The 14,003-nt window shown below is 55.9% G+C and overlaps 3 protein-coding genes across 3 annotated transcripts; 2 read left to right on the top strand and 1 right to left on the bottom strand.

Annotated features, from left to right (window-relative positions):
* Nucleotides 1-2,961: 2,961 nt before the first annotated feature.
* On the top strand, nucleotides 2,962-4,653 carry SPBR_04897 (MFS transporter, SP family, sugar:H+ symporter; the record flags this gene model as incomplete). Its single annotated transcript, XM_040763174.1, has 1 exon — nucleotides 2,962-4,653. One exon carries the CDS (start codon nucleotides 2,962-2,964, stop codon nucleotides 4,651-4,653), a length of 1,692 nt encoding a protein of 563 aa, XP_040615750.1.
* Nucleotides 4,654-5,876: 1,223 nt separating this feature from the next.
* SPBR_05053 (uncharacterized protein) lies at nucleotides 5,877-7,100 on the top strand (the record flags this gene model as incomplete). Its single annotated transcript, XM_040763330.1, has 1 exon — nucleotides 5,877-7,100. The coding sequence occupies one exon, from the start codon at nucleotides 5,877-5,879 to the stop codon at nucleotides 7,098-7,100; it is 1,224 nt and encodes a 407-aa protein (XP_040615749.1).
* A 1,678-nt stretch (nucleotides 7,101-8,778) lies between these two features.
* On the bottom strand, nucleotides 8,779-10,493 carry SPBR_04886 (aspergillopepsin I; the record flags this gene model as incomplete). Its single annotated transcript, XM_040763163.1, has 2 exons — nucleotides 8,779-10,038; nucleotides 10,392-10,493. The coding sequence occupies 2 exons, from the start codon at nucleotides 10,491-10,493 to the stop codon at nucleotides 8,779-8,781; spliced, it is 1,362 nt and encodes a 453-aa protein (XP_040615748.1).
* Between the last annotated feature and the right edge of the window lie 3,510 nt (nucleotides 10,494-14,003).

The following is a 14,003-nucleotide window of genomic DNA, read 5'->3' as shown; positions in this document are numbered from 1 at the left end:
GACCCACCGGCGTAACGGTGGACCTCTCGGTGCGCCGATCGCAGTATGATGGTGGCGATCGGTCCATTTTGGGATTTCTGGGATTTCTGGGCCTTTTGGGACTTTTGGGACTTTTGGGAGCACAATCTCTACTTCCGCCTCGGGAGCCACCCAAAATAATTCAAAGACTGTCTCAGTCGATGATTGCGGTCGCAGAGGTTTGTGGTGGGATTTGCAGACTGTCAAATCCAAGACAAGACACATTCCAGGGCTTGTTCATACGCTTTCGGCACCGAAACTGGGGAGTGCTGGGTCGTGTTCGTGCGTGAGTACAGTGTCAGCGAACGACAACAAACCCTAAAATACAGAGTATTCAGTCGTTCGTATGTCGTGCAGTCTGCTCATCCCGTGCCCTGGACCCGTATATCTTGCTGTCCCGGAAAGGAACAGCGGCATTTTGTCCCAGCGGCGGCTGTGATGACTATTCGGGGGGGCCATAACAAAGAAACCGGCTGTACTCGGGCATTTGCCGCCCCGAGGCAGGCCTGGAGATGCTCGCTCGTCGCTCTTCGCTCTTCGCTCTGAACATCCTTCCTGCATCGCTCGACACACACTGCTCCGGCTTAGCAGTTCAGTTCTACAACCATTGACCAAGCCAAGGGCGAACTTGAGGCAAGAGGGCTTGGACGGGACCAGCGAGAAATGCGAGCCAAAAAGGCGCTATTAATCATTGAAATTAGATGAAAAGACGAAAAAGGCGGCTCGTACGAGCCGTTATAAACGCAACCGTTAATTTTATTAAACGAAAAATGGGTTAACGAGAGACATACACGCCCGTACTTAATTTTGACAGATACATCTTGAAGGCCAGTGATGTGTTCAAGGACTAATGCCCCAGATGACCCCAGACTACAACGGTTGGTGAGGAAAACGAACGGTGGAAGGACATGGGAAGAAAGACAGGATACGAATACACGTGAGGTATCATCCACTCGTGAAAGTGATGGTGTGGTTGCCCTGTTCTCTTGGCTGTGCTGTTTTACGGTGTCTGGCGTCCAACCTTTTCTTTTTTATTCGTTTTAAGCCCCACCAAAAGTGGATGCTTGGTCAGATTGACGTCGTTGGTTTTGTTCGTGTTGTTGGTTTTGCGCGGGAGTGGATCTCAACAAAAGCCGCCATTGGCTAGTTGCGTGTAATATACGACGCAAGGCCCCGTCGTGGGCGCAGGGGCAAAAAGGCCAAAGAAGGCACAACGGCGTTGCCGTCAAGAATGTTGACGACATATTCTGTACTTCGTACGACTATGGAGACCACACGTCGACGACGTCGACGACGTCGACGACGGGCAGGAGGCGCGAGGGGCGTAAAACAGCAAAATAGAAAATCAAGAGATGCATTGCGCACCTCGACTGTGACTTGCCAAGGCACAGCCGCAGCTGTCGTGTTTTCTGTGTTCTCCTTGCCCTGGTCCATTTGGAATCTGGCGAGTTTGTTTTGTCGACTTCTTCCTTGTCCCGTTCGCCTCGGCCATGCCCGCCGCCCGACGTGCATCATACGTTTTCCCTTCCGTGCCCGTTTTCTTTTTTTCTTTTTCTCCTGCTCTCGTCTCGTCTTGATGTCGCGGGCCTTGTTCATCTCACCATCTCTCCTCTCCATCACCTGCAGCATCTCCAGATTCGGTCCGTTTCTGCTTCTGCTGCGGAGCGTCTCGCGTCGTCTGGTCCCATTTTGGTCCATTTTGGTCCATTTTGGTCCATCTTTTTTGCCCATCTTCTGTGCCCACTCTCCCACTCTGTCCATCCATCTCCGTCCATCTCCAATTGTCCCCAATTAATCTCCAATCGTCTCCAATCGCCTCCATCCACGGGCCTCCATCTTCTCCATTTGCCTCCGAGCCTCCTTGGTTCTCCACGCATTCGTATCTTGCTCTGTCGTCCCGTATGCTGGCCGTGTTTCTTTCTCCATGTACCTCCGCCATCTGCCCGTCGCCCTCCACCCTCCGCCCTGACATGTCCCATGTGTCGTGTTACGGAGTACTCCTGCTGTCGGTCGCCGCCCCAGACGCGGGGCCCAACACGCAGAGGCAAGGTGGTCAAGGAGGCAAAGCAGTACTTTGTACATTGTCAACTGGATGAACAGATAACAGATGAACTGGATGAACGAAATGAACTCGGCGAAATAGACCAATTACGTCAACTGCACCGCCTGCCAAAAACAAGAAAATCAGACAGAAGAAAAGAAAAGAAAGAAAATAGGGACCAGCTCGAGCAGCGAAGTCTGTAGGACGCCTCCAGGCCAGGACACCCCGAAGCCCTGAAAGAAACCAAGAAACCTGAGAAGCTAGACCCGGCACCTGACCCATAGGCGGTCCGATTCACACTGCCGGCGCCTTCCCTGAGGCGACGAAAGCAGGCCTAAAACCCACCAAAATGACCAAAACCCACCAAAATGCACCAAATCACTGGTCACGCCCCTACGCGACCTGGCGAGGCCGAGGAAGCCGTTTGCGCTGTATTGCACAAGGCCCGGCGTGCACGCCAGCAAGCGTTCCCCACAAAACACCCTGACTAAGTCCCAAAGCCGGACTACCGTCGACCGCGCCGGCAGTGCGCATCTACGCAAAGGCATTCTGACGTAGGTGGAGACGGTACACTAGTCGTGAAGTCGCCCGTTTTCTTGATTCCTGCTCGTCGTTTCCTTTTTCGGCAGTCGCTCCTTCCCGTTCACCTTCTTTCCCATTCACCTCGTATATATAGACTCAGCGCCGGTCCTCGTGGGTCTTTCCTTTTTTTCTGTTTTCTGTGTTTTTGAATAGCTCTTTCCTGGATTAGCACGGAGCAATTTGTTGGCTTTGCCATCGCACCTTCCCATCCGGCTTCTATTTCTTTTATTTACTTTCCCCCCCCTTTTCAACATCTATCACCAACTCTAACCACCACCTCTACTTTGACACCGACTGCGCAGAACCGCAGAACCGCCATCATGTTGTCCAATTGGGTCTCCTTGACCGTCCCGTTTGACAACCACAACCCCAACTCGGAAAAATGGGACCGCAACCAGCCGCCCTCCGACGCCCTCGACTACTCGCCCCTCCGGCGCATCACCGGCCGCTCTCTCCTGCTGGCCCTCTTCGTGTCCATGGGCGGTCTGCTCTTTGGCTACGACACCGGCCAGATCTCTGGCTTCCTCGAGATGCCCGACTACCTGCAGCGCTTCGGCCAGGTCGACGCCGCCGGCAAGCCCTACTTTAGCAACGTGCGCTCCGGCCTGATTGTCGGCATGCTGTCCATCGGCACCCTCATTGGTGCCCTGCTGGCCGCCCCCATTGCCGACCGCGTCGGCCGCAAGTACAGCATCTCCTTCTGGAGCCTCATGACCAGCGTGGGCTTCATCATCCAGATCTCCGCCAGCCAGTCGTGGATCCAGGTCATGATGGGCCGCTGGGTCACGGGTCTGGGCGTCGGCGCCCTGTCGCTGCTCGTGCCCATGTACCAGGCCGAGACCGCGCCGCCATGGATTCGCGGCGCCATGGTCTGCACCTACCAGCTGTTCATCACATTTGGCATCTTTTTGGCCGCCACCTTCAACTACGGCACCGTCTCCCACCTGGCCAACAGCACCGCCTCGTGGCGCATCGTCATCGGCATCGGCTTCCTCTTTGCCCTGGTCCTCGGCCTCGGCATCCTGCTCTTCCCCGAGACCCCCCGGTACGACTACTCCCGCGGCCACTACGACCGCGCCCGCGACACCCTGTGCAGCGTCTACGGCGCCCCGCCCAACCACTGGTCCATCGTGACGCAGATTGAGGAGATTGAGACCAAGCTGCGCGCCGAGGAGGCCATCAAGAACGGCAACGCCGTCCAGGAGTTTGTCAAGATGTGGCGCGCCCCCCGCATGGCCTACCGCATCCTGCTGGGCGTCAGCCTGCAGATGTTCCAGCAGCTGACGGGTGCCAACTACTTCTTCTACTACGGCACGACCATTTTCCAGTCCGTCAACATCGACTCCTACATTACGCAGATCATCCTCAACACTATCAACTTCCTCGTCACCTTTATCGGCCTGTACCTCGTCGAGCACTTTGGCCGTCGCCGCTCGCTCATTACCGGCAGCATCTGGATGTTCATCTGCTTCCTCATCTTTGCGTCCGTCGGCCACTTTGCGCTCAACCGCGACGCGCCCCAGCAGACGCGCCCGGCCGGCGTCGCCCTCATCGTCTTTGCCTGCTTCTTCATCCTGGGCTTCGCCACCACCTGGGGCCCCATGATCTGGACCCTCATGGCCGAGCTCTTCCCCTCGCGCTACCGCGCCCAGGGCATGGCCATGTCGACCGCCTCCAACTGGCTCTGGAACTTCTTGCTCGCCTTCTTCACGCCCTTCATCACCGGCGCCATCGACTTCCGCTACGGCTACGTCTTTGCCGGCACCAACATCATCGGCGGCCTCATTGTCTACTTCTTCGTCATGGAGTCCCAGGGCCGCACCCTCGAGGAGATTGACACCATGTACCTGGAGCGCGTCAACCCCCGCAAGAGCGCCAAGTGGGTGGCGCCGCCGGCCAAGGAGATTGCCAAGATCCGCAAGGCCGCCGGTACCGACCTGGAGGCCGAGACCGAGCACGTCAACAGCGCCAGAGGCAACCCGAACGAGGGCGTCCTGGGAACCACTAATTGAGTAGATGAAGTGCGCGCTGTGGTTGCGAGCGCGGCGAGCAAGCATTCTCGGATGCTCTCCTTTTTCTCTCAATGAGCTATAAAAGATAAAAGAAGAAAGAGAAACGAAACTACGTGACAGAATGGTTTAGGTCGCCATTTATCATTTACATAATACCTTGCATACGCAAACTCATCTTACAGTGTTCCAATAGCATCATGTTTTTATAGTTTTGGAAAATGCATTTCATTAATATTTACGATTTACGATTTTGTCACAATTCGTGTGCAATTCATAAACCGTCTACTCTCACTCCCAACTCAATCGAGTACCCATATCCAGCTCGCCCTCCTGTCGCCACACCCGTGCAAACATCGACTGGGCGTCACTGTCCCTACAAAGGCTTCATCCATGTCTGTGGTTGAACTGTTTAGTGTATATATTAATATATTCTCACATAATAATATGCAATTGTTCTATTTCTATCTGTTCAACACGATGTGTATTGTTTGTGTCACCGACTCTCGCCATGAAGGGCGTCCAAATAAGAGTGGGAGCGCCAGGACAACAGAAGACAATAAAACGTCCAGGCCTATGGGCGTCTCAAATGATCGCATTATGGGATGGTCGATACGGAGCGTCTCGGTCACGATCTCAAACCTTCTTGTCCCTTCCCTTGGGGATCGCTATTAGGAAGATACCCTAGAGCTCGGGAGATCGTCATCGAAGTTGGCGTCCTTGCATCCATGGTCTTTTCCACTTGGAGAAATTTGGTTTGTGACATTTTCATCCACTTCAACGTAAAGTATTTCGCATTTTGTCACATCTTGTCAACGTCTTTACAATTTTGAAGGCAAACTTACGCAGAATGTATTCTAACTGAATGGTTGGAGCGGGACAATGCCACAATGGAGCAAGCCACCCCAACTTTCGCTTGGCTCGGCCGAGTGTCTTCTGCGGAAAAGCGTGAAATTGAATTGTGACGTCGTGACGTCGGCCTTAGCCGACCAGTCAGTCAGTTGGGCACCACCATCGCACATGGACAGAATCACACGAGCCATTCAAGTGTCGCATTTTCAATTACAATCGCGACTTGAACCCGCCCACACAGAGCGCACACATAGCTAGATCGGGAGCATACGATCGATCGACACAAAGTTTCGTCTGCCGACATCGCGACGATCTTTGCCTTTTCGTGCCTCACATTGTCGACTGACACCTACACGCGACCACTGTCAGCAGCCATGGGCGCTCCTCCAGCGGAAAGTGCATATGCACGCCCGCCTGAGGAAGAGGAGGAGACTCTGCCGCAGTACTCGGAGCGGCCAGAACCGCGTTCAGAACCAGACGCAGTAGCAGGACCATCACGTCTACCAGCCTATGAGCCGGCCAGCAGTCCACCAAGGACGGCCACGGGGAAGACGGCACCCCCGGCATCTCTTCCATCTATGCTCGACGTCGGCGACGGGACCAGCCACCGTTTTGCTCCCGACGACGTCTTGCCGCCCGCTGTTTTTGTGCTGGACGGCGCCGTCATGTACAGTGCTACCGACCCACAGCGCACGCCCGTCTACACGCTCGGGGCGCCGCTCACGGCCGCCGTGCCGCAGCGTCCCGGCCCGTCGTTCTCGCTGGCCCTGCCGCCGCCCACGCACAATGCGTTTTCCCGCATGGAGCCCAAGGCGTCCGACCCGGCGCAGCGCAAGCCGCGCCACATTTACAATCTGCGCCACGGCGCGCAGCTCGGCGGCCCGCCGCTCGACGTGTTTGGCGCCGCCGCCGACTACTGTTGTCTGCAGCCGACGGCCGGCCCCACGCGCCGGCTGGGCCTCCTGGGCTTCGTCGCCGGTGCGGCGCCGTCGGCGTTGGCCGTGATGCCGTCGTGGTCGGCGCCCTCGCTCGCGGCGCTGGCTGCCGCCGACACCTGGACGGCCCTACCGTTCCGCTACGACGACATCGACTACGACATCGACAACGACGGCGCGACGTCGGCCGCCATCCGGCCGCCGTCGCCGTACACGACGCCCGGCGGCGTGGCCTTGTGGGAGGCGCGGCGGACCAAGGGACAGGGCGCCGCGGCGTGCCGCGCCAAATGGGTCGAGGCCTACGTCGCGCAAGACGCCCGCGACGGCCGGTTCCGCTACGACAAGGACAACAAGTACTACAAGGGCCACGACGCCAAGCATGCGGCCACCGACCCCAAAGACCCCGCGAGCGTGGCGCTCGAGTACGGCGGCGGCGGCGGCGACGGTGACGGTGACGGTGACGGTGCGCTGCCGCGGCTGGTGATCACGACGGCGCTGACGCGGCAGCACCGCGACGCCCTCGTGGCGCTGTGGTGCCTGCGGCAGTGGGCCTTGCTGGCAACACGGCCGTCGCGCGCGGTGCAGATCATGCCGGCACCGGCGCCACCTGCACAGGAGAAGAGGTCGACTGGGCTGTGGAGCAAGCTGAAGGGGTCCAGATAGGGCTGTGTCTTTCACCGAGCCGAGATGTCGTAATGCTATGTTAGATCGTGTGCGTGTCTGTGTATTTTGTTAATACAAGTCTCCTTAAATTGCCTTCTTTCCCGCCTGTCGAGTCCTTGCAAGAATGACCTTGTCTTAATGTTCAATATAATTCAACGAATTTACGAAATAAATAAATACAAATTCCTTAAAAAAGATTGAAAGTTAGATTACAACCGTAGTCTCCTCACCTTTAATGTTATGATTGCTGGCTCGACAGATCTTCACAATAGTACTGGTTAAAGAATAGTAATAGAATCGAGAGCGAAGGTAGGTTTGTATTAAAATAAAGACCAATTCTTACCCCTTCTTTGCGAAAGAAAGAAGGAAGTCTTATTATTTGAGAAGAATGGCTTCTCGTTAGCTGTCGTCAGGGGGTGTAGTCAAGCACACTGCCTCAAATGACACCAGGCAGTTGAGATCTAACAAGCAAATGACGACAGTTTAAACAAGTTGTCTGTGACGGAGCCTTGACAAATTCTATGGGCTCGAGTTTGGCATCCTCCTAGGCCTTCTACGCCGATCGACAGCTTTCCAGCTCTTAAAGAGCGTCCCGTAAAAGGAGCGTTATGCAATCAAGGGATCCTAGAGACAGTGCTTATTGGAACCACTACCGTAACGAGACTTGTAACGAGACTTTGAAGGTCGACTTGTAAGGTCTACGCTACGGGATCGAACGTAAGGAAGTTCAGCGCATATCCAGTTTGTTGTTAGGAACAAGAACAGCAAACGTGCCGGCAAAAATGGCCAACATAAACATAACCACAATCTACGAGGACCCTGCTCTCCATAAGATGTTCGACGAGTTGAAATGAGCAAAGAATCAACTTGTAAAAGTTTTCGGTTCCGTGGATAATACGTCAAGGGAAAATACGTCAAGCTTCGTCGACTACCAGAATATATCGTGGACATCCAGTACGAGCGAGGGTGAGCCCCATCGTCCACGCCATTGTTCGCGTTCTCACCTTATTGCCGACCCCCCGGCGCTCTCTTCTACTTTGTGCTGACGAGGAATGCCGGCTTCTTCATCTTTATGCATCTGCCGCTTTGCTGCCTGCCCGCAACGAAGCCACCGGCCCACCGCGAGTTTGCCCTGGCCCAACGACTGCTGGACGGCTGCGTCGGTGTGCATCCGTGCGAAGAGCATGCCGGGACGGAAGGGCAGTTTCGGCTCGTCATTAGCCAGCCAAAGAAGACTCTAAGAGGGTCTGAGGAGGTACGTGAACGATGCCCATCCTTTTTGTCACTGCCCACAGTGACTAACAATACACATCTAGACTCACCGCCGTTTGAGAACAATTCGCGAGGAGCGGGCACAAACAGTGAATCCCGTTGAGATAATGTAAATTCAAAAGTAAATTTGAATACGAATCGAACCTCCCTTGTGGCTACACCAAATCCTCTCACGTTTCCCCTCAACATATTTACCAAGAACCAAAGGCGAAAACTATGTACAGAAAGTGCGGTGTAAAATGCATCGCAGCCAGTGGTTTTTTTTGTTGTGTTCTTGTCCTCCACCATCCTCGTTGTCTCAAGCCATCCATCCTTCTTGCTGTCATCTGCTGTCGTCCGTCGCCATCGTGACTAGCACCGGGCAACTTGACAGCGTGTGCCGAACTGCAGTCGACACGTTGGCCGCTTACAGGTTCTTGGAGGCCCAGCCCAGAGTCGGGGAGCTGCCGCCGTTGAAGACGACAAAGGCAGCCTTCAGGGCGACGTCGCCAAAGATGTTGATGCCAATGCTGGAGCTGTCCTGCAGACCGCCGAAGCACGTCTTGGAGCCGGACGACACGGGGCCGTAGTTGATGTAGTCGCCGGGGATGGTGATGCGGGCCGAGTCGACGCCGAACGTGAAGGAGGGCAGGGTGGCGCTGCAGGGGAAGACGTAGCCGCCGTAGGTGTTGCTGTTGGAGGCGCCGCTGACCTTGGCGTAGTAGGCCTTGACGATGGCCAGGTCCAGGTACAGCAGGGTGGTGCCGGTGTCGGCAATGCCGGTGATGGAGCTCGACGAGAACGAGCCCGAGCCGACGGAGTAGCCCGACGACGTAAAGGTCCAGTAGCCCGGGTTGGTGTTGACGGGCACGTAGGTGATGTCGCCCGTGTAGAGCGACGAGTCGATGAAGCCAAAGTCGTAGGAGCCGGGCTCGTTGTGCTTCAGGTCGGCCGTGAAGAGGGGCGCGTCCAGCTGGCTCGCGGCGTTGTCAAAGAAGGTGTTGACGGCGCTGGGCGAGGCCGTGTTGAGGCTGTCGAAGCCCAGACCGACCAGGCCGTCGACGGCGCTGTCGGACGAAAAGGTCGACGACACCGACTTGGCGAGCTCGACGGCCTGGTTGGGGACGGTCACGCCGCCAATGTTGACGGCGTCGGTGTAAATGTTGCCGCTCGACGAGCTGCCGTCGCCGTACGAGATGGACCAGGTGTAGCCCGACTTGACCTTGGAGGTGCTGCTCTTGCTCGGGTCGTACTGGTGCTGGCCGTTGACCTCGCTCGAGGGCGTCTCGCTGCTGAAGACCCAGAGGTCGGACGAGCCCGTGTCCAGGTCGAGGTTCAGGACCTGCGCCGGCGTGCCAATGCTCACGGGGATGGTGTAGGCGTCGTCCAGCGAGTCGATGGGCGACGCGACAGCGACGCCCTCGCTGCGCTTGGACAGCAGACCGGTGCGGTCGACGGCGGCCTGCAGGGAGGCCGGGATGGGGACGCCGAACTTGAGGTAGGTCTTGTACACCGACACAGCGCCGTTGAAGACGTAGTTGGGGTTGCGGACCTGGTGCAGCGTGGAGGAACCAGCGCCGAGCTTGGCCGGAACGGCAGCGGCCAGACCAGCCAAGCCGGCGGCGGTAAGCAGGTGCGTGAGGGGGGCCATGGCGATGACGAGGACCAGGTCGAGGGCGATGGCGAGCTGGGCAGAGGAAAACGTGATGGGATGAGAACAAGTCAGGAACGAAAGTCACGTCCTAGAAAATAAGGTTGCTGGACGATCAAGGGAGAGTCCGAGAAAAGCGAGAGGATGAGATGGATGAGTGGAGGAGGGCGGGAGAGCTGGCGATCTGGATCTTAGACACGACGTTGCAAAAGGAAGAGCAGGACGCCGTCTTTTATGTTTGTCGAGAGATGGGCAGTCGATGATCGATGGTCCGAGGTGATGAGCGAAGATTGATGGTCGATGTCGACCTGGGGATGCGGATCCTCGATATGAGCAACAACAAAGATGAATGTCGACAGAACAAGAAGACGCAAGTCGCAGACACACACCCAGGCGGCGGCGGCGGTCGAGGCTTTGCCAAGAAAGGAAGGTTTGGTTCGGTCAAGGTCGGGGCCAGGATCAACACGGCCACAGTCGATGCAGGTGTACATGTTACATGTAGTCATGCTCCCTGCCTGGCCCTGTCGATGTTACAAGGCATCGCCATTGTTTGTACGTAGTATTGTTTGTCCTGCTGCCCCTGCTGGCCCTGCCCTCTCCACCCTGGTCGCCTTCGGGCTCATGAGCTATCGCAACATGGCGATCCCCAGCACGAAATCGGTCGAAAAAGGAAGCTTGGAGAAGCCATTTTGCGGCTGTGGTGTGTTGTTGGACCTCTTGTCCCTGATCATCGCGACGGTCGGTTCGATACGACGACGGTAGGGCAGAACGAACCAGAGAGGCCAGGACAGGCCAGCAGGACGGGCGCGGATTGGCGACGAGATAGGCAGGTTCGTCAAGTTGGCCACGGATGGTGAAAGGGGATTCAACAGAAGAACAAAAGGGAGACAGGGGGCATGAGGGAAAAGAAGAAAAAGAAGGAAAAATAGGGCAAAAAGCAAGTGATGTGCAAGACTGGTCCGACTTGGTTGCCTTGCTGCAGTCCCCTCTCATCTCCCCAGCGGACCAGTGATAATAACGATAGGGCGCGGGCAAGGCGGGTCACGACCGGGCTGCATGGGGGGTCGACGACAAAGACGACAATGATGTGCGGCAGATGATCCTTGGTGGAGACGGCGAGAAAGAGGGTCGTCAACGCGCATCGCCAACGATTGTTGTCGCATTGGGCGATGGGCCGATACTACCTTCCCCCTGGACACATAGCGATCAGCACGATCGCCCCTTCCCCCTCAGAGATTAGCCTCGTGCTTGTTTTCAGCGCTCACGCTAAGCAGAGTGTCTGCAAGAAGTAAGACCAAAAAAGCATGTGCCGGTCCTTGGCGTGCCTGGTGCCTGGAAAAGGAGGTGCAATGAAAGACAAGGAAGGCGCAAGAGGCAAGACAGGGCGTCCTTGACTGTGCTTGCCATACACAGAACAACGACACCGGCTGACCAACGGCACGAGAACAGCAGGAAAACAGCAGGAACGAAGGCTTGCTGTCCGTCACACCTTCCCTCCCGGCTCGTCGTAGGGTGCGGGCGGCAGTGGTGGCCAAGGACCTGCCGAATCGGTGTTAGTGGCAGTGAATGACACAGCCCTGACTGCCTGTAAAGTTGTAATACAGTACGCTATGCACAGCACAGTACACTAGACACTGCAACTGCCCGTGGATGGCGCAAGAGTTCGGGCTCGGAATATCTCATATCTGGGGCCAAAGAGTGGCATTCGGCACAACGGCCGTCAACACTGGCTGGCCAAGAGAGTGTTAACGGCAAACTTGCGCGGCCAGTGGGCTGCAAGGGACGGCAAAAGGACGAATGGGCAGCAGCAGAGCTCAGAGCCCCTTAGAGCCCCTTACCCTTAGAGCCCCTTAGAGCCCCTCAGTTCAACGCATATTCAACGGTCGCCCGTCCGCGAACGAAGAAAGAGCAGCAGCTCCGTGCCTTCCTTGTTGGAATGCAAGACCCGCTGATAACGGCAAGAACGACTGTCCACAAACGGGCGAGGCAGCAACGACTGTGTGCAGCGGGTGTATTTTTGCATCTGCCTCGGTCCGGAGCTCGACTTCCTCATCTGGAGATGTTTCACAGCGCACGACGTACTTTGTAAGGATGAGAGATCCGCTTTGATACTGCCGGGTACTATTGCATCGGGACGTATCCTCCTATCTCTGCAGCGCAACCTCGTGCTGGCCTTCCATTTTTCTTCTAGTGTATCCCTGTGGTTCTTTTGTATCGCACATCTTATGCAATTCGTATCGACTGAAATCAGCTCATGGCGATGACTGTCGATGGCGACAGCATGGCCCGTCGTGACGTGAACAAGTTTCTGTCATTTTATCTTTTATTTTTCATCTTACTGTTTGTCATTTTTTCTTTGCATTGTCTTTCTTTTCTTCGGTCCTCCTTTCGTCTGGTAACCACGTCCCCTTGACCGACAACCCCCAGTCGTCCCCACTGCTTTCTTGGCATGCCTGGCCATGCAGCCTCCGACTGCCCCTGCCTTGGATAAGCTTCTTTGTCCTCCCGCGATCGTCCTGGCTGGTTGGTTTGGGCGTGTTGCCTTGTGACGGCCATTCGTGAAACACGGAGACACTGTGACGCCGTTGGACAGAGTGCAGACGATGCTGGAAGATGTGCAGATGCAATACGACGTAAGGACGGTCAGGCACGCCGGCCACCTCGTCTCTCAGTGTAAACAGTTGCCCGATCCGGACGTCCGCCGAGAAGAGCAGGACCGTCGAGTAATTCTACTTGCAGCGAATGGCGGTGCAATGCGCTCTTTATGCGAGGCCGAAATCAACAAACGAAACAACTAAACAGCGAAGCGACGACGCAGCAAAATAGCGAAACAAGAGAGACGCGCGACTGAATAGTGGTGATATCGCTTGGTCATCGAGCTAGTTTCAGTTTCCCTTGCGCTATGCGACGGATCGGACCAATCGACATCGGGACACGCTGCCCTTCCGCAATGAACGTGGTCGATGTCGGCGAGATTCTGTTTTATGCAATCGGGCCAGCTCTGGGGGTTGTTTGCCACGCCGTCTGTTTCCGCCTGTTTCTTTTCGCTACTTCTTCTGGGCTCGAGCTGGTCTCAGCTTGCTCGTGGGCTCCATGTGCTCTCCGTGTGAACTAACCGAGACAAAGACAAGGAATGACCAAAACCACAAGTGATCGGCGGTTGAGTCGTTGTGCTCCAACGCTGGCCGATCGTTAACTCGCATCGCTGCCGACTTCCGAGGACGTGCCTACATCCGAGAAGCACGGATGCCCGGGATGCCCAAACGAGCATCATGATGCGATGTCAACCTCGACAGCACACTTTGCTCCGCGCGTGATAACAAGCCGGAGGTTGCTTCCTTGTACGGAGTAATCGCCTATGCACGAACAAAACGAGCTTCTCTTTTAAGCTTCGCGGGACGAGACGGAGTGTAAAAAGTAGGAGGCGTAAAGACGGCGCACAACGGCGCAGAGCACGGCATAAAGCAAGGCGTAAAACAAGGTGTGCGCTACTGCACGGAACCTTCCGAAATTGAAAAACGACGAGACGAACAGACGAAAACCTACAGACAGTGGCGGGGACCAACCCCGCAACTACCCAAGAAGAGAAGGTCGGATGCTCGGATAGGTCGACGAGACGATCAAGGAGATAAGCCATGTCATTGTCTGGTCCGACGATGGGGGACTATGGGAAGTCTGTTGACATGGAGGACGATGACGACGCGAATGGTGTAATGTGTTTTCGAACGACAGCAAAGAGCGAATGAGGGCATGGAGACGACTTGTTGCTCCGGGGGGCGTCGTCATACAATTCGATGGAGTCAATGTAAAATCAAACAATTGTGGCTGGGGTTCGGTGGACGCCCCGTGTGGCTTGCCGTGCTCGTCAACGGTGAGAGAATCACATAATCCAGAAAGGCTATAACTCTTCCTTGGCAAGCTCCACGGAGTATCTTCCCAACCGGCACTTTGACGACCTGCTTCTGCAAATAGCTCAAGGCTATTAGCCGGTGATGTTGATT

Source organism: Sporothrix brasiliensis (assembly GCF_000820605.1).
Source record: "Sporothrix brasiliensis 5110 chromosome Unknown Cont21, whole genome shotgun sequence".
Taxonomy (NCBI): Eukaryota; Fungi; Ascomycota; class Sordariomycetes; order Ophiostomatales; family Ophiostomataceae; genus Sporothrix; species Sporothrix brasiliensis.
The sequence above is the reverse complement of the archived record's forward strand: the minus strand, read 5'-3'. Positions and strand labels throughout refer to the sequence as shown.